General features: G+C 43.2%; 1 protein-coding gene across 2 annotated transcripts in view; it reads left to right on the forward strand.

Annotated features, from left to right (window-relative positions):
- Window positions 1-20691, forward strand: part of FGD3 (FYVE, RhoGEF and PH domain containing 3) — a 104524-nt gene that overhangs the window by 77781 nt on the left and 6052 nt on the right. For both annotated transcript variants that reach the window (XM_081185239.1, XM_081185240.1), the window contains 7 exons: window positions 1106-1198; window positions 1981-2060; window positions 2374-2404; window positions 3662-3763; window positions 6373-6435; window positions 12799-12921; window positions 16194-16346. In XM_081185239.1, the coding sequence (XP_081041365.1) occupies window positions 1106-1198; window positions 1981-2060; window positions 2374-2404; window positions 3662-3763; window positions 6373-6435; window positions 12799-12921; window positions 16194-16346 (645 nt within the window). The remainder of the gene's footprint in view (window positions 1-1105; window positions 1199-1980; window positions 2061-2373; window positions 2405-3661; window positions 3764-6372; window positions 6436-12798; window positions 12922-16193; window positions 16347-20691) is intronic.

The raw sequence follows: 20691 nt of genomic DNA on the forward strand, positions 1-20691 counted from the left end.
CTCGCCCTGACCTAGCCACTGTGATCCATGCGACGGTCACCTCCAGACTGGATTATTGTAACTCGCTCTACGTGGGGCTGCCCTTGAGACTGACCCAGAAACTCCAGCGGGTGCAGAATGCTGCAGCGAGACTCCTTACAAGGTCTTCGCTGCGAGATCACATTCACCCGGTGCTATACCAGCTGCACTGGCTCCCGGTGGAGTACAGGATCAGGTTTAAGGTGCTGGTTTTAACCTTTAAAGCCCTATATGGCCTAGGACCCTCGTACCTACGGGACCGCCTCTCCTGGTATGCCTCACAGAGAAACCTACGGTCTTCAAATAAAAACATCTTGAAGGTCCCAGGCCTCAGAGAGGTTAGGCTGGCCTCAACTAGAGCCAGGGCTTTTTCGGCTGTGGCTCCGATCTGGTGGAACGCTCTGTCACAAGAGACCAGGGCCTTGCGGGACTTGACATCTTTCCGCAGGGCCTGCAAGACAGAGCTGTTCCACCAGGCCTTTGGCCAGGGCACAGCCTGACTCCCTCCCTCGGCAATCTTCGCAGAGCTCTGGCCCAATGGTTGCCAGTGGCTTGAATTAATTAATTTTTATAATGAATGATTTTAGAATGTTGTTTATGTTGTACTTTTGTACTGTTTTATTGTTGTTAGCCGCCCTGAGCCCGGCTTCGGCTGGGGAGGGCGGGATATAAATAAAATTTATTTATTATTATTATAATGTATTTATTGTGGGGTGTTGTTTGTTTGTTTGTCTGTCTGTATGGTTGTAAGTTGCTTTGGGTTGCCCTGCGCAAGATGAAGCAACCAAGAAATTTAATAATAATAATAAAAATATTTTTAAAATCACAATTCATAGGATGTAGACGATTCACAGTCAAAATTGAGCTTTCCTCAATCTCTCCATGAGCTGTTGCTATAAAAATGAATTCCTGATAAATTTCACACACCACAGTGCTAGAAATTTTAACCTTTATTGGAGAAATGAACTATAACAACTGATTTTGCAATTAAGGGGGTGGCTATGCTTACTGATTTTATAATGAAGGGTGTGGCTGAATATTAAAGTGATTTCCACATACCATAACAAGAATTTTCCATCAATTGCAGTTTAACAGCATGGTGTTGTACTGCGTGCCCAAACTGAGATTAATAGGCCAGAAATTCAGTGTGCGAGAAAAGATCGATATTGCAGGATTGCAGGTTTGTATCTTGTTCGCTTGCATTTATAATATACTTTTATAACAGTGCTTGGATAGCTCAGTTGGCTAGAGCATGCTGCCGATAATGCCAAGGTTGCAGGTTCAATCCCCATAAGGGACAGCTGTTTAGTCCTTCATTGCAGAAGTTTGGACTAGTTGATCCTTAGGTTCCCTTCCAACTCTATGATTCTGTGATTCAGGATTTGTCACTCTTGTTGAGAAACAAGCCCTTTGGCCATCCCCAGATGCATAAGCAAAGTAAAACACAGGCAACGTGGAAGGCGGAACATGACATGCTGTTATTGAAGATGGAACTGCAGGAAATGAGTATGCAGTATTGCAGACTTCAACAGGGGGACTGTGCAAACAATAACACCAATAAAGCCACAGTCAGTTTCTCCTTTGGCATTGCAGTACCATCAGTGCCACTTGAAAGCCACTGAGCTTAAAACATAGTGGATGTGGACCCATACATTTCTCCGTGCCTAGACAAGTCGCAGATACAGTCTAGGTTAGAGTTCAAGTCTCTTCCACCAACTGCTTCTGCACCTTACCAGCTGGCAAACCTTGTTTGTATCTCAGAAAAACCCTTGTGTAAATAATGCCTCCGAAAGCATTGTCATTAAAAAGTAGACACTAGATGTTATTTTTAAACAAACAGTTCATTATTATTATTAATAGTTGCTGCTGTTTATTTAGAGAGAGTAGAGGTTTGTTTGGTAATCTTAAAAGTGTTTGGAAAATTACATTTTAAAGTATAGCAAAATATACTTGGTTTCCTAGGTCCAGGAAATCAGCAAGCAAAACGTGGCTCATACATTCTCAATAACAGGAAAGAAGAGATCATTGGAGCTACAAGCTAGGTACAGAATTTTGTTCATTCATTCTGCATGTTTTGAGCAAGGAATGTTAGGCTGTGGAAGCAATTGGTAAAATAATTCATTCTAGTAAATTCTATTGTTTTGAATCATAAAATAAGGTAAAGGGGAAGCAAAGGGTAGTTTTCAATTATATGCTGCCGAGTTTAGAATAGGTGGCATATCAGATTCCAGCAACAAAACATGAATTTACTGTAGAGATGAATAAGACTATTATCTGCTTATGACTGCAGATATTAAAACAGCTACTGAATATGCTACATGTATACAACATGTATGTCTTTTCTGCATTTTATAGGACAGAAGAAGAGAAGAAAGAATGGATCCAGGTCAATATAAGCATATTTTACTTAGCCTTTATGCCATTCTATTTCATTTTTGGTGTTCTTCTTTGCTAAGTACATTAAGCTGCATATAGGAACTTTTTTCTCCATTTCATTATTTCCAAGCTGTTATACCCCACCCTGCCAAAAAGACACCTTTCCCTGAGCAACTTACAATAAAACAATAAAATACAGCTATACAAAGATAAGTAAAGCTGAGTAAAATAACAATAAAGCTAGCAAAAGTTTTTGGTGGTTTTTTTTTTAAAAAAAAGCATTATAAAAAAACCAGACACTGGAGATGAAAGCATGCCCTTAACATGCCTGAGACAGTAAAAAAAGACTTTGGTGCTAAGATGATGTCAGAGTAGGCAAATGTGAACCTCCCGATGGTATTCCATAACTAGGACTGTAACAGAAAAGGCTGCTCCCTAATCATAATCCACCAAGGGTTGTATCTAGCAAAGCCATCCTATTAGTGCAGGGACTTATGCCTGAACAACAGAACAGCCTCTCTGCCCCATGTGACGCTGCACTCCACCCAGATCTATCCTGGGGTTTCCTCCAACCCTCCACAGCAGATTGGTGAGGGAGTAGAGGGAGAGGAAGTCCCGTTATGCAAGCAGAAGGCATTACGCAGCTTGGTCGGATACAGCCCTGTATTTGTAATGGGTATCCAAAGTCTCTGAGAATTATGGTCACATATGTCCCAAGCCATGAAGAAATAACTTTAAAAGTGAGCATAATCACTTTAATGTGAGCCTGAACATAGACGAATAGCCAATGCAGATGCTTCAGAACAAGCAAGATGGATTCCTAATGCAGAGTCCCAGTTAGCATTTCCACAATAGTATTTTACAATAACTGCGTCTTCAAAGGCAGCCTCACATGTACTCTATTACAGTAATGGAAAATATTGCTTCAGGGTGAGGAACTGATGACTTCTGCATTGAAATCTTATTGGTGTTTTAGCAGAAGACCCATTGCCTACCTCTCCCATTACATTTATATAATTCTGATAGTGCTTTTGTTCCTTATAGTTAGTTAACTAAAGTGACCTTTCAGTTTTTACAGACTGTGTTCTTAATTTGAGGCTCTACTTTTGTAAGTCATACTTGGAAATTCTTTATCTTGTAGAAAAGTAATGACATCTGCAAACAGTTTTGTTTTGTTTTGTTCTAAAAAAAAGTTTTTGGTTTTGTGTTCTAAATAAGATTTTGCAGATTACTTTTACTTACTGCATTTCTTGGAATTTTATTGCAGGTCATTCAAGCAACAATTGAAAAGCATAAACAGAACAGTGAAACGTTTAGAGCTTATAATAGCTCTTTTTCTCAAGAAGATGAGCATCTCCCAGATTCATCAGTAAGCATTTAGTGATCATTATACCTGTGGGTCTTTGCTGTCATATATATTGCACTTAAACTTGCAATTTTTTTGTTTTTAATTTGTAGCCTGTGTTTTTGATCCAGAGTTCCCATAAGTGGAGCCTCACTCCTGGGACTTTCCATTGGGGAACTGGACAAAGGGAGGCAATTTTCTCCATCTCTTGACACTTGCTTTTATTGAGTTACATTAGTCACTTTATGAACATGCTTAAAAGCACAGGTCCTAGTACTAATCCTTGGTGGCATAGGAACCAACTCCTACGGGTTAAGGTCTTTTCGCCCCCCCCCCCATAAAATATTTGAGGGCCTGCCCACCTAAAGTAGATGGGCATTACCATTCAAATAGCATATGTGTGCTGTGTCTTTGATTGATTATGCAAGGTTGGCTCTCTTGCTTGGTGGACTTCACTTTCTGCTTCCACCCATTAGAACTATCCATTTACTCCTGCTCTCTGCTTCCTGTTTCTTACCCAGTTACTGGTTCTTAAGAGGACCTCTCCTCTTATTCTGCAACTGATAAACTTACTCAGGAATATTTGACAATGTACTTTTATCTATATACTTGTTGGCACTCTCAAAGTACTAAGAAAGGTTAGTGAGACAGGACCTACCTTTGCTGAAACTTGTTCTTCTATATGCTTGGGAGTTCTACCTTTAATAAAGCTTTTCACCAGTTTTCCAGAAATAAGTAAACTGGTCTGTAATTTGCTGGATCCCTTTAAAAGAGATTCATGTTAAGTTGGCTACTTTCCACTCCTCAGGTATGGGGATTGATAGTAGGCACATGTTACATATTTTTCTTAGAAGATCAACAATTTCACATTTGAACTCTTTAAGAACTCTCAAGTGGATGCCATCTGGACCCAGTGTTTTGTCAGTTTTCAATTTGCCGATAAGACCTAGAACCTAGTCACCTATCACTGCTATTCTCATATTCCATCTCTAAGAAAGTTCAGACACCGGGATTTATCCCACATCTTCTGTGAAGGCAGGCATAAGAATTCATTCAGCTTCTCTGAACTTTCTCTTCTATCCTTTAAGAGTCTTTTGATACCCATGTCATTCAAAGATCCAGCTGCTTTCCTAGCTGGTCTCCTGCTATTCATGTATTTAAAGAGATTTTTGTTGGTGGTCTTTGTTTTTAACAATGTGCTCCTTGAATTACTCTCCCTCTCCTTTCAACAAAGCTGCAATTTTCTCAAGAAAATGGTCTCTAATAGCCTCTAAGAGCTTACTTTTCTCTGCTTGCTAACCATGATGACATCCTCTTGGCCCTGGTGGTACCTTTCTTGAACTGTGGTATACATTCTAGTCAAGCTTTCATTGTGGTTTTGAAAACCCCCAAGCATTCTGGAGAAATTGGGTCCTCTTTACTTTGCCTCTTAGCTTCCTTTTACCAGTTCCTTCATTCTGGGGAGCTTTTCTCTTTTGAAATCAAATGTGACTGTGTAGAACTTTCTGGGCAGTTGTCCGCTTACATATATGCTAAATGTGATAACATTATGGATCACTGTTCCCATTTGGCTCAACAGTACTTATATCTCACGCCAGGTTCTGAGTGCCACCCCTCTAGTTGATTCCCATAGAACATCATCATTTAGGATATCTAGAAATAGATGTTACCAGTTTGTGATGTTTGGAGCATATAGCCTGCCTGTATGAGAGTAATTAAAGTCACCCATTACTACAGCAGTTCTGGATGTCTCCTGGATTTTATTCTCCATCTCAAGATTCTCTCAGCATTTTGGTCAGGGTGATGATAGTACATCTCCCAGTACTAAATTGCTCTTGGAAGCCAGTATTACCACCCACAACAGTTATGTGGATGAGCCGCTTTGGGGATTTCTAACTTGTTGGACACTGTACCCGTTGATGTGCAGAGTGACACCCTTTCCAGTGTTTCTAGCTTTCAAGAATTTTAAATATGATGATTTTATGTTCTATTTGAACCAAAACGTTATTACATCATGGGCAGATATATGTTGGTGTGCACAAAAAGAGCCTATGGTATGTTTGTATGAGCCTTTTGAATCCAGGTTCAAATCACCACTCAGATATGAAGTTCACTGGGTCCTTGAGCAAGCCAGTATATCTCGGGCAGTCCTAACATGCGGATGCTTTGCTGGGAAATGCTAAAATGGGAACTCCCTGGACAAAAGGTGGATAGACTATAATGAAGTATAACTACTGATATCCTGTGTATATTAGACAGAGAAGGTCTATTCTGGTGCCTCATTTATCATTCCACAATGTCAAATTACAATGTTGGGTAGAACTGTATCCACAGTGGCTGAAATGCCTCTCAGGTATTTTGTGTTGCCGCCCATTGTCTTTAGCTATTCTGTATTTTACAACAGCTCTTTCATCAGTGGTGTCATATACCATTACGGTCTGGTGCCTATGTAACAGTGCAGACCTTCATTGCACCTCTGGGTCACCTCGCAACCACAAGAACGGTGTAACAGCAGTCCTAGTGACCCTTCCCAAACACTCCTTGGCCAGTGCAAGAGCTCATAGTATTGAGCTATTAAAGAGCTGGGTGTTTTATTAGTATTCATGTGCTTTCTTATGGCTTTCCCACAACAGATAGCGAGCACCAGTTCTGTGGAATCCATGCCAGGAACAGATGGTAGCAGCACATCTGGAGGGGTAAGCAATTGCGAGGAGGATGCCTCATTAAATCAAATGTTCAAATGTTTTGTTTTGATGAGAGGGGAGGGGGGGGGAACAGGCCCGTTCTAGACATGGTCATGCATTAGCCTATATTCTCTGTTCGAATTTTATTTACTTGAACTGTGCCTTTTCACCATTAGTGAAAATTGCTCCTGACCTTTTCTATTGTAAAACTTTCAACACTTACCTCACTTCTGAAGCACGAGTCCATATACAGACTGAATTAGCTTCCTTTGAATACTGTTGGGAAAGAAATCATTGTCTTCTATTTACAAGCGAGCAGGACTCCTGAAGCCAGTACAAAATAAGCCATTGTTACTTGACTTATATGTTTCCTTAAGTCTGAGCTGAAGACTAGAAAGATAAGCTCGTCCGTTCTGTGTTTCACTTGAAGTCTTTGAATTATCAGCAGAAACGCTTTACTTTTGGCAGCTGGGAAAGGCACAGTAATTTCCCCCCTAATGATGGTTTTCAATGTAAGCACTGCAAATCGTGGCTCACATCCATAATATGCCACAGATGTCTTTTATTAGGAAACTAGAGTCTTAGGTCTGGTTCGGATGTTCACCAGTTAAGATATCAGATGGTGCTTCTTACATGAAAAGCTGCTGCTCTAGGCTAAACTGCTTTAATTCAGCGTGCTGTACTTGGCATTCTTTATAATTAGGGCTTTCACCTGATGAAAGAAATTGTAGCCAATTAATCAGATGAGTTTCGGTCTAGTAAGATTGGTTGATTAAATTTGTGTAAATTTGCATATGAATAGTAATGCTGGGGGGGCATACAGTGGTACCTCGGGTTAAGTACTTAATTTGTTCCGGAGGTCCGTTCTTAACCTGAAACTGTTCTTAACCCGAAGCACCACTTTAGCTAATGGGGTCTCCTGCTGCCACCGCGCCGCCGGAGCACGATTTCTGTTTATCCTGAAGCAAAGTTCTTAACCTGAAGCACTATTTCTGGGTTAGTGGAGTCTGTAACCTGAAGCATATGTAACCCGAGGTACCACTGTATCTCTCTTGTTTTTCCGATGTCACACTCATATGTCCCAGCAGGCATCATCTTAGAAAAGGCATCCTTTGAGAGAGAGCAGGAGGTGGAGTCCCCTTTCTGAGATGGTGCCTGTCACCTACAGTTTTTGGAAACACTTGCATTTATACCACTTTCCATTTTAAAAATCTGCTTCCTGCTTTAATGATGGGCACATTTTTAGCCACTCAAATGGTAATTAGGTATATTCAACTGATTAAGTATTGCAGCCCTTCTTACAGTTTAGCTTGCTTCAGTCACACCATAGTATTCTCAAGCTCTAAATGTCTTGTTGTAAACAAGTTTTGCACTCCAGGGATTCATACAGGCTATTTGACTAAGTTAGGCCCACTAATTTCAGTGGTCTACCCTGAGTGAAACTGAGCTAAATACCACCCATAATAAAGTGTGTGGCATGTTATCTGCAATGTGTGCTGCCAGAATGATTTCCTATGAGGTTTTGAAGAAAGAGATCATGTGGATGAAATTGCGGGGGGGGGGGGGGGTTCCCTGCCACAGTCCACAAGACCATTATGCAATGTAACTCAATGGAAGGGGTAGTCATTGTGGTACCCTCCAGAACTCTGTCTCCTATTATCCTCAGTCAGCATAGCTAATGGGAGTTGTAGTCTAGCAACACCTGGAGACATAGTCCCAGGCCCTTCAGTAAACCCAACATGCAATACTTTCCCTAGAAAATCTGCCTTTGCTCTCCATCTACTACCAAACTAGGTTCTAGATCCTTGCATTACTTAACAGAGCCCTGAAAAACCTGGGTCCTGGATTGCCTAAACCCTTATAACCTAACTCAGTCATTGAGATCATCTGTAGAAGCATCATTGGTCGTTCTCCAAGTTGGGGCAGTGCTCATCTGACAACAAGAAAGCGAGCCTTTAGTATTGTTGGTCCAGTCCTGTGAAATGCTCTGCTAATAGAGCATTAGCAGGTGCCTTCTGTTTCAACCTTTAAATACCTGCTGAGAACTTCTCTGTGCTACCCTATTTCCATAGTGGTCAGTTGATGGTCTTTGATTTTAAAATTTTACATGTTTTTATTAGAGGTAGTTGCTGTTGCAAACTGCTTTGATTTTTTAAATGATCCAGCTGTGTGTGTGTGTGTGTGTGTGTGTGTGTGTGTGTAAATTTTGGGCTGGGAAACAGCATACTCGTTTGCCATTCAACAATTTGAGATGCTGCGCAACTGCCTGGCATTTTCATAAAATGCTTGGTGGACAACTATGGATATGGCAACTTAATTTCTTGGTTGGGATTTGTTGCAACTGCTCTAAATAGTCACAGCAATCCCAGCAGCTCTTGAATGGCAGCTGGCGGCGATAGTAAATCGCTGTTACATCTGATGTTTGCCAGGGCTTGGCTGCTTGCTCTGGTATGGGAGAGGAAGAAATGCATAAATGCTGTGGGAAGCTTTTTGCCATGGGGAATTCTTTGGGTCTTGCTGTGAACAGTGGTTATGGTTACTTTTTATATTAATGTACAATATTATTTTGACCAAACTGTGGGAGGCAGTGGAAGACAGAAGTGCCTGGCGTGCTCTGGTCCATGGGGTCACGAAGAGTCAGACACGACTAAACGACTAAACAACAACAACACAATATTATTATAAGCATCAATTAGGTTTTTTGAACTATAAAAAAATTAAAGAAGATAGCAGCTTTATATATTTTGCATTATGACATTTCTGTACTTAATCTCAATTGTGTTACCCATTTAAATAGTTGTTGTTGTTGTTTTAAAAAATAAATGTGTATTTTGCTTACGGTAGACATGCTACTTTTTAATAAAAAGCCAAATGTCTTCTCTGTTTAATAGGAAAGCCACTTAAAGCTCGCAGTAAAAGTTGAAAACAAGGTTCATATTTATACATTTGTGTATGAATCTTTCTCCTAGCATTTGAAAAGCACCTGTCAACGGCTAGCTGGATTGTGCCATCCAAGAGCTTCTGTGTTAAGCACAGCCTTTTTGCTCTCTTTAAGTCTTTATACAGCTGAACCACTTGGTGGTGGTGATAGGCAGCAAACTAGAAGCTGCCTTCTTTATTCTGTCCAGCTTCCTAAAGGAATGCTTAAGACATTGCGGTATGGCCAGTATTAATTAAGAAAGCTATATCAGATAGTTAAAATTGTGGGGTAGGGTATTCAAATGATGTAAAATACATTAGTAAATACTGCATAGTGGTTTTGCATCCCAAATACACAGAAGTTTCTGTTGCTTTTTTTTATTTGCTGGTTGGCATTCTTTTCAGAATTGTCATTGAGGAATGGCCATGTCTTCACTGCCATTTTTATATAGGTTGCGTTATTTACATCATAGAGTCATCCTCTAAAATATAAATGGAAGTAAATTGCAAAGCCTATAGCATTACACGGGGTTGAGTAACTGAGCATTCCGTCAGTTTCACTCCCATCATTGTGAAATCGTGCCTGTTGAGTGAGTTTCCATGCCAGCATGTAAATGCTGAAGGCAGAACACTAGGGATTCTGCTGTGCTGGAAAGTGGTCTATGGAACTCACTCCCCCAGAAGGCCATGATGCTCACCAGCTTGGAGACTCAGACAAATCCATGGAGGAGAGGGATATTGATGGCTATGCCATCAGTATGGCTGCTCCAACTGTTGCAGTTGGAGGCAGCAATGCTTCTGAATACCTGTTGCTGGAAATCACAGGAGGAGAAAGTGCTGCTGTGCTTAATTATTAATTATTATTATTATTTAGGGAAGTTTTTAATGTGTGACATTTTAATGTATTTTTAAATCTTTGTTGGAAGCCGCACAGAGTGGTTGGGGAAACCCAGCCAGATGGGTGGGGTACAAATAATAATAAATTGTTGTTGTTGTTATCTGCTTGGCCACTGTGGGTACTGGATGCAGGACCACAGGGGCCATTGACCTGATCAAGCAGGCTATTCTAATGTTGGAGAACCCCCTGTTCTTGTAGAAAAGTAGTGGGGCTGTGGGAATAAACTCTTAACCTACGCAGAACCCCAAAGCGCACTCAATGCAGGTTGCACACGTACCATTTCCTCAAGGCACCAGTGCACATCCACAAGGCAGGAGGATTCAGGGGAGGCAATACTCATATCCCAAGAGTTCCAAGGCACTGGGATCGGTAACCCTTGCATCCTTTATTTTTCCACTTCCCTGAAGTTGCCATGCAACAAGACTCTTTTTGGTGATGGATGGGAAGTGCTCCACCACCACCACTGAAATATCCCGGGGGGGGGGGGGCTGATTTGGGTTCTGACGACATTTGCCCAATTCCTTTCTGTCGGATCCTTTTGGTGGTTCAGGAGCGCTGAGACCCGTTCAGTGCATACAGAGTTGTTGGGGAATGTAGGAGCTGGCAAGACATTTCTTTCACTCAGTGTTATTTGCAGGGCTCTCTGATAGATGTTAAAAGGGACGCGGGTGGCACTGTGGTCTAAACCACTGAGCCTAGGGCTTGCCGATCGGAAGGTCAGCGGTTTGAATCCCCGCGATGGGGTGAGCTCCCATTGCATGGTCCCCGCTCCTGCCAACCTAGCAGTTCAAAAGCACATCAAAGTGCAAGTAGATGAATCGGTACCGCTCTGGCGGGAAGGTAAAGGGCGTTTCCGTGCGCTGCTCTGGTTTGCCAGAAGCGGTTTAGTCATACTAGCCCCATGACCCGGAAGCTGAACGTCAACTCCCTCGGCCAGTAAAGCGAGATGAGCGCCGCAACCCCAGAGTCGTCCACAACTGGACCTAATGGTCAGGGGTCCCTTTACCTTTACCTAATAGATGTTGCACCTGATAAAGTACAGCTTGGTGGAAATCCCTAGCAATAAGGCTGAGGCAAATCACAGGCCGCAGTAACAGCAAAGGTGCAAATTGGTGGTGGTGGTGGTGTAGTCTGAGCCTGTATGATCGGCAACACAATGCTAGCTTGGTGTGGAATGGCTCTTTAATTTATTTATTTCAAAAGCTTTTGTGTACACCTGAAATAAATGTCATCAGTAGCTAATACTCTGGACAGTTGCTATAGTAATTGAGAGCTTCTTTACATACTGAAACAGCCTCTGAGTGTGTGGTTTGTAATGTGAGCAGAAAAGGCAGTGCATGGAAGACTGTTAGCAAACCTATAACTCACTCCATAAAATTTAATTACAGGCCATACCTACACCTTTAAAAAACGATCTTTGTGCTCTTTGGGGCAAGACATGAATGTTGATATAAATTAAACAACTTCTCTGAAATGAACCATATGCTCGGTTCTGAACTGGGTAGTGTTGCAGTTGCTGCTTTGCTTATAGCGATGAGATTGAATGATTAAAATCTTTACTGCTCATGCATACATACTTGGCAGGCTAAGGTTCTTGGCTGCGCATGCATCCCACTTGTTTCCACTTTGCTCCTTCCCAGTGAGAGCAGGTAAGCAAACCAGGAAAGGAATTCCTGAATGTTATGTCCAAATGCAGGATCGTAATTTGTTTCATCCTAACAGATTATGATTTGTAGCCATTCTGAAACCATGACCAGTTGTTGGCTTTCCAATACAGTGGTACCTCGAGTTACATACACTTCAGGTTACATATGCTTCAGGTTACAGACTCCGCTAACCCAGAAGTAGTACCTCGGGTTAAGAACTTTGCTTCAGGATGAGAACAGAAATCGGGCTCTGGCGGCGCGGCGGCAGCAGGAGGCCCCATTAGCTAAAGTGGTGCTTCAGGTTAAGAACAGTTTCAGGTTAAGAATGGACCTCCGGACCGAATTAAGTACTTAACCCGAGGTACCACTGTATGCTTGAAGTTCTCCTGATGTCTGCCTGTAACTGCCTGGGAAGGCCTGCATTCTTCCTTTTGAGTAGTTGTCTCAAATTCTTCAGACAAAGAAGTCTTGCTCAAAATATACATCCTTGCAGGTAGTTTGCTTGCATGTTGCTTGCACAGCAGGAAATACTTTCTGAGGGAGAAGGCAGCTCACATATCAGGAAGGGTAAAGAGACCTTGAGCATGCAAATAATAGACTTCTTGGAAAATCTATAATTCTTAACTAAACAGTGCTAGTTCAACCCTTGTGAGAGGCTTTTAAAATAGCTGGTCTAGCCATCATTCCAAATGTCTAGAGCTGTTTGGCTGTGAAAGTTGGCCCGTAGCAACTGGCAAAACTTGAGTTAAGGTATATCTGGCACTCTAAATGCTAACCACGTGTGTTAAAATCACGACATTATACATACCAAACTTTAAAATAATAATGATAATACACTTGTGGGGCTCAAGCTGCCCTTCACTGGTTCAAAGTCACATTGTTTAACATTCAAATTTTATTTTTTCATCCCAGCCTGAGTGTTGCAGAAAATCCTCCAAATCAAAGAGAGAAAAGGAGAAGCAAGCTTGCAAAAGCTGCGGTGAAAGCTTCAACTCCATTACAAAAAGACGTCACCATTGCAAGCAATGTGGGGCAGTGAGTATTGGAGTGAAAATTACTATTTATATGTATGTGCATTGTTACTCATGTGGAACAAGCTTGTTTTTCCTTATAAAATTCTGCAAAAAAAATGGAAAAAAATAATATCATCTTCTCAAGTATTATACTGTCCTTCAGTTCCCAAGACTGTCTGCATTCCACAGGGCAGGCACCACTACCGAGAAGGCCCTCTGCCTGGTTCCCTGTAGCCTCACTTCTCACAGTGAGGAAACCTCCAGAACCTCCAGAAGGCCATTGGAGCTAGATCTCAGTGTTCGGGTTAAACAATGGGGATGGAGGCACTCCTTCAGGTATACAGGGCTAAGGCCGTTTATGGCTTTAAAGGTCAGCACCAACACTTATTCTGGTAATTGTGCAAAGAAGGACGTTTGAATTTTCTGAGCTCAATAGAGTAATATAAAGCAAGCTAATGAGGCTAGACACTCTTGTTAAATTACATTAGTGTTTACTAGGCTGTGTTTGGTTTCCTTCAAATTATCTCAGTAAACCTGAACCTATCAAGACCTATCATTATCAATTCACCATTCTCCTGATGAGCATTTCATTTTCTTACATGCTATTTGTCCTCAGGAGAACCTGCAATTACAAAGCAAACGTTATGTCACTCTTCCTTGATGACTAGATTAATTGAATTGAATATAGGAGCAAGCCATTTGCTCAACTGCTGAGCTATCCCTCTTCAGTATGAATTACCAATAGTGGTGCAGAATTGAAGCAAATAGGCTTGAGGTGCTGGCAGTGCCCAAGAGAAGCAGAGACCGATTCAGGGGCAATGGTGATGGAAGGGAAGGAGTCAGAGAGTCCGTGGATCTCATGAGACTTATAGGCCGTCTCTTTAGGAAGAGTACTCTAGAGAATATTGCTAGGAAACTGATCTTACTAAATGGGAACCCCCCAACATGTTGAGTTAACTAGTAGCCAAAATTTTGGAAACCTTTTGGGAAAAGTGCATTTTCGAGGTTTGATGGCTCATAACACCTGATTGGCTCTCTAAACATTATGCTCATTGGCTACATTCAAATAAAGGAAAACTACTACATGTCAACCTAAGCCAGTTGTGCTTCCTTTTTCTGGTTATTTGGCTATAGCTTTTGATAGAATACAGATAATTGAACAAACTTTGTTGCATTACATTCTTCATTAAATTATCTTTCCAGTGATGTATAATTTTATGGTATTGCTCCCAAAAAAAGTGGTGTTATGAGCCATCAAACCTCAGAAATACACTTTTTCCAAAAGACCATGCCACTAGTGTACATTGCATGGTCTTGCTCCCAGATATAAGCCAGCTAAAAGCGTCCCTAATTGCCAACTACTGCAACTAAAAGATGGTAGATTTGCCTTTCTCTTTTGTTAATCAAAACTCACTGAGCCAATTTGTTAGCCTATACCAAGAGTGAGGAGCCTAATCTGTTTTTGGGCCTTGGGACTCTCCTATGGTCATTCCTCCTCCACAGGCCACACCCCTCATTGCTTACCCTGCACGCTTGGCCCCCTTGGATGCTTTTCCCTGGCTGGATTGGGTCCCTAGACTGCAGTGATGCCTCTTGCTTGTCTGGATGGAGAGCAGAGATATATGTGTGTAGATAGAAACATCTGATGTCTGCAGGTAGCCAGCTGTACAAAGGCAGGAGTCACACACAGTGCTCTACCTTTTCCCTCTCTGGCCCTGCCCATCACTGACATGACTCCCAGAATATTCTCCACCCCTGGCATATAGCTATCCAATTCCCATCTAATGAATGACATCCTGCATTTCTCCCAGAAGATTCTCCAGAAAATTCACAAGGTCTGATGAGGTTTGATTTTCAAGCACTTATGTAGGCTGAATATATAGAGACTTTTATGACCTGGGGAAGAAACCCCCTTATTGCCAGTATCCACATATATATATTTTTACAAGGTAAAGTGTTATTCAGCTGATATGCCAGATTCCTATCCAAAATCATATTTAGACTTGATTTCAGCCTTTCACCTTCACTCATTTAAAAATACTGTACTAACTTTCTAGTCGTTCTAATTGATAAGAGAACATGCTTTGGGAAAGTTTAGCTCCACCCTTGTTATAGGAGTCAAATAGAGTATGATGAACTTTCACAAATAATATACGTATCACATTTTTCATGCATTCTATGCTTTAAAATTACTGAGGTATAATCTTCCCCTGCATCCTGCAGCCATATGCTAGGTCAGTGCATTAATTGTAATCTTCTGTTTTATCAAGCATTATGTTTTGGATCTAGCTGCAAGTCTGCGTTCCAGACATGAAAGGCCATTACCTAAAAAGATGCTTTCAGTTAATGCCTTACCAGTATGAGAGTCAGTTAAGTGTGTCAAGATATACTGTCTTGTGGATTATCAATGCTCCAGTCACTCACGGTCCTGTACAAAATAGACTGCTGTTACTGCACCCAAAATAGCAGTATCAGAATGGTTGGTACAACTGTCATCATGTCTCTACAGCAATAATAGTTCTAAAAAACCCACAACAGAAATATCTCTCTGGGGTGCTTCCTGTTCCTTGATGCTGTTCCTGTTTCAAGTAATGTTCGGAAGAATCCTATGAAAAAGCAGCTCATTATTCATCCATCAATTTGCAGACGTAAATTCTTATGTCGAAGTACCTTCTCTCTCACCGTTTCCTGCATTGTTGGATTTTTGTTGCTTTGAAAAGAATGATTTGTTAATTGTTGCTCTGCTGTTTGGAAAAATTTCCAACAAATAAATATTGATGCCCTTACCTGTTCAAGTTCAACGTGGCCAAAATGATTGAAGTGCTGAATTTCTACCTCTCCCTTGCACGATGCAGAACTTTAGCTGGTGTAAACAAGATGTCATGTTTATGAAGCACCAATTGGCATCCTTTCATTAATGGGGTTCTTATAAATTTATATTTAGATGGGCTTCTAGGAAACCGGATAAAATTTTAATCCAGTGTAACTGAAAATGCTTTTTATAACACTGAACAGGAAGGCAAACCCATATAGGGTGGCCTTGTCCCCCCCCCCCCCTCCATTGTAGGTAGAGTTTTAACAAATAGCATGGAGTAGCAAAATCATTCTCTAGTGCCAAGCAGGTGGGAAGTAATCATAACTTGGACATAATACCTGAAATTCTTGTGTTATTATCATTCAAGAACATTGCTTTTGGGAACAGGAATCAAAGTGCTTCTAATTATAAAGGAGTTTTTTGTTTTGTTTTGTTTCCAATAATGACTTAAGAATAAAGTCCTGTGCTTTTTCATCCAGGTTATCTGTGCAAAATGCTCTGAATTTAAAACACTTGCTGATAACAGCCGCCACAACCGAGTGTGTAAAGAATGTTTTCAACTGCCGTCAGCAACCCCGTGTGTCTTGGGCAATGAAGGTGCAGGAGAACAAAAGAAAAAAATGGCAACGGAGGTATATTTTGTCATATTAACACCTAAAACGACTAGTTACTCAGCAGAAGCATACTTTTCATTGTTAAAATCATTTCATGGTCTTGCCTCACAATACTTAAACATTCAGAAATCCATCATTTAATACATAGACTTACCAGAGGGCCAGTTTCATGGTTGCTGCTGCATTATGTCTTTTCAGTCCTTTCAATTTTATTTTATATGCACCTTTTTTCTCCCTACACAGAAGCCACCCCCATGCACATAATTTTCATCCATTGTTGCTTTCAGCATGAACAGGGGGAGTTGCACATTATGGAATGAAGCCCAATTCTCAGGAGCAGAGCTGTAGATGTATAATGAAATTGTTTTATGTTAGAGCAATTATGTACTGACACTTGCACATTAGAGAATTCTGCCTTCTGAAATCTTCATTTCCTTTAAAAATGTGGATTGTGTGGATATCTGAGAGTAACAAACAAAAACACAAGAAAGGCAATAGCAGCTGCTATATTGAGAATTGGTTTGGCGCAGCAGACAAAGTGTTGTGTTAGGATGTGGAACATGAAGATTTAGATCCAAGCTAAGCAGTTAAACCTGTGCCAAGGCTTGTTCCGTGTGTAGCAGTTGCCCTTTCACTTTTAGCTATAGGGCTATACACAGGGAGGGATGTGTGTCAGCATGCATCAAGGATAAGGACTGTAAACACTAAGCATGCAAGTGATTGGTAATATAAAGTTGTGCTGCAAAAGTTTAGAATAAATTCTCAGTGCAAGGAGATACACAAGGTTTTAATAGATGCAAGGAACATAAACCTGATGAGTGTACCAGCTACAATGATTATATAATTTGTAGTGCTTCCTCTTCTTCTCCCTCCAGAGTTAAAACTGTGGCTGTATATTAGGTTTTTTCTGCCCAAATTGTTATGTTCTATTGTAGTTCTTTTATATACTGTGGAGTCCCTCAGACGGTTGGATGGCATCTTGTATGCCTCCTTCCAGCAACTCCTGCAGCTAAGCTGGTGCCAAAAATATTTCTCTGTTTTACTTTGGACCACATCAGCAAGTCTGAGAGAGGGGGCTTGTCGTCTAGGGCAGTGTTTCCCAACCACTGTTCCGCGGCACACTAGTGTGCCGCGAGATGTTGCCTGGTGTGCCGCGGGAAAAATTAAAAAATTCGAAATATATATATTTTTTTAAAGTCAAATTTTCGATTGGGGCGCCGTCACTAGATGACCCCTGGGGTTCCCTCCCTCCCTCCCGCTCTGCGCCTCCCTCCTCCTCCTCCTCCGGGGAGGCCCTTCCTGGCTCTCGGCCAAGGCTTGGCGGCTGCCACTCACTCACTCGCTCACCCACCCGTCCCTCCATCCCTGCACCCGGCCTCTCCCCCTCCGTCCCCGGCGCGGGGGCTGCCGGGATCCGTAGTCCCCTCGCCCTTGGGCTCCGCGAACTACGTTTCCCAGCATGGCCTGGCGGGCCGGGCGTTTTGTTTGAAGCGCTCTTCTCCCGGCCATGGAATGAGCGCAGCGGCGGCGGCCGGGTGGGCAGGGGCTCTTCCGCGCAGACCCCGCGCAGCCTGCCTGCGCCCCCGCGGAGATCGGGTGGCAGGATGGAGCCCGGGGATCCCCGCGGAGGCGGAGCAGCGGAGGCGGAGGCTGCCCCCCAGGTAGGGCTGCGTCGGGGGGTTTTAATTTTTGCAATGCTGCATCCGCGCCGGAGGGGACGCATCGGACCGCAGGGAGACCCCTTGGCGGGCGTGCAATGCAATGCATCCGTGCAGGCGTTGCATGGAGTGCAGTGCAATGCAATGGCAATGCGGCATGCATGCAACTTCCACCGGCGCTCCGGACTTGGCAGGTGAGGGGGGTCCCCAGTGGGCGGCAGAGAGAGCCGGGAGGGCAAAGGGGAGCCGGGGGGGAGCAGCGCTGCTCCCCGAGCCGAGCCCGGGGGGAAACTTCGGCGCCGTTGCGCCAGGTGTTGGAAGCGGAGGCTGGCGGGGGCCCCTCACCTGCAAAACCTGGTCGCCTCTCATATATTTCGTGCATTGCATTCATCGCCCACTTTCTCCTCCAAGGAGCTCCCGGGGGCGCGCGTGGTTCTCCCCGTGTTATCCTCGCAACAACAGCCCTGCGAGATGGGTCAGGCGAGTGGCCCAAGGGAGCACCCAGGGATTGTCCTGGCCAGGTGGGGTGATTTGAACCCTGCTCTCTGCCCGGTCTTCGTCCTCATTTAGCCCCCACATGTGCATGACTGTGCATGACTGAGGTTTTCCCCCCTCGTCTTGGCTATGGTGTGAGTCTGTCCTGTTAATTAATGGGGTTCTGCCTTCGGAGAATATGAGCCAGCCCTCAAGGAGGTGATTATGTAATTTGCTAGCAATTCATGTCCCTCCCGGCGTGACGCTGCGCGCTGACGTCACGGGGCTGTAATGGTGGTGTGCCTCGAGATTTTTTTCATGAAACAAGTGTGCCTTTGCCCAAAAAAGGTTGGGAAACACTGGTCTAGGGAGCTCAGGACTTCCATACACACTGTCCAGGCTTGAACCCAGTGGGGGGGTCACTTCAGTGCTGCTAACACAGGTGCTTGACTTCACCCCCAGATGTGCCTTCTGGCTCTTCTGTTCTCTAATAATAATAATAATAATAATAATAATAATAATAATAATAATAATAATTTATTTATTTATTTATACCCCGCCATCTGGCTGGGTTTCCCCAGCCACTCTGGGCGGCTTCCAACAAAATATTAAAATACAGTAGTCCATCAAACATTAAAAGCTTCCCTAAACAGGACTGCCTTCAGATGTCTTCCAAAAGTCTGGTAGTTGTTCTCTTTGACATCTGGTGGGAGGGTGTTCCACAGGGTGGGTGCCACTACTGAGAAGGCCCTCTGTCTGGTTCCCTGTAACTTGGCTTCTCGCAGTGAGGGAACCGCCAGAAGGCCCTCGGTGCTGGACCTCAGTGTCCGGGTAGAACGATGGGGGTGGAGACGCTCCTTCAGGTATACTGGATCGAGGCTGTTTAGGGCTAGGGCTTGCCGATCAGAAGGTCGGCAGTTCGAATCCCTGCAGCAGGGTGAGCTGTTGCTCAGTCCCTGCTCCTGCCAACCTAGCAGTTCGAAAGCACATCAAAGTCAAATAGATAAATAGGTACTGCTCTGGCAAGAAGCTAAATGGCATTTCTGTGTGCTGCTCTGGTTCGCCAGAAGCGGCTTAGTCATGCTGGCCACATGACCCGGAAGCTGTACGCTGGCTCCCTCAGCCAGTAAATGTGGTCTTGGCGGCCACTCCCAGTCACCAGTCTAGCTGCCACATTCTGAATTAGTTGTAGTTTCTGGGTCACCTTCAAAGATAGCCCCACATAGAGCTCATTGCAGTAGTCCAAGTGAGAGATAACCTTATATTGACTACTACTACTACTGACTTATATTTGCCTCTCTCCAAACTCTGCTGTTAGGAATCCCCATCCATAGCTTTCACTGCAGATCAGACCTCCCTTTGCTTCTATCAAATGACTTAACCTGCCATGGAGAAAGAATAAAAGTCTTGGCAATCCACCAGCCAGAAGCAACCTGGCATGGAGGGAAGCCCCACTGCCCCACCCTCCCAGCAGCAGCATCACTTCTCCTTACTGGAATTGTCTGGGGGTTGGGGCAGGCCAGGGACGAGGTTGAGGCTGCAGGGGCACCCCAGTCGAGCCAGTCTAGTCTTCCTATTGTTGAACCTATGCAGCTCTGACCTCTCTGTTGCATCCCTGCACCATCTCAGAAGCAGCATCAGCACCATGGTTGGGAGGGCAGCAACACCCCACTATATGTTCTTGCTGGTAACTTAAAAGTTTGGCTCCTGATAGTAACTTGAAGTTTGGTGGTTTCAGCAACAAGAGGCAAAGAGAATATATGGACCCACCGAATGGCTTTAATAACCTTTCTTACTCCTCGTAACGCTACAAGCAGTTCCTTGTACTGTAGTCGAAAGCTGTTGCAGAGGAACTGTAATGGGGGAATCGTTGCCCCAAATCCAAGTTTTTGGATAATCCTAAAAGCCATGCAAATGCTTAAAATACAGTACAGTGAAATATGACCTGCTCTCTCAAGTAGGGCAGCATACTGTTCACATTCAGGAGAAAGGAAGCTCATCTCCTTAATAGGGTTAGGCATTTAGCTCTGTGCTAAGTCTTAGAGATTCAGGTAAAACACACAAGGGAATAGCACAGAATGTAGCCTAATCTGGGCTGTTGCCTTGTACTATGAAGGAATGGATGGACGTCTTTGAGTTACATCCAAGGAAATGCTCCTAGGATTAGGGGTTCAAGTGTTTTCCCCGAATTAATATTTCATGAACTCAGTGGCTCTTCAAGGATTTGCCTT

This window comes from Podarcis bocagei (assembly GCF_964188305.1).
Source record: "Podarcis bocagei genome assembly, chromosome: 2".
Classification (NCBI taxonomy): domain Eukaryota; kingdom Metazoa; phylum Chordata; class Lepidosauria; order Squamata; family Lacertidae; genus Podarcis; species Podarcis bocagei.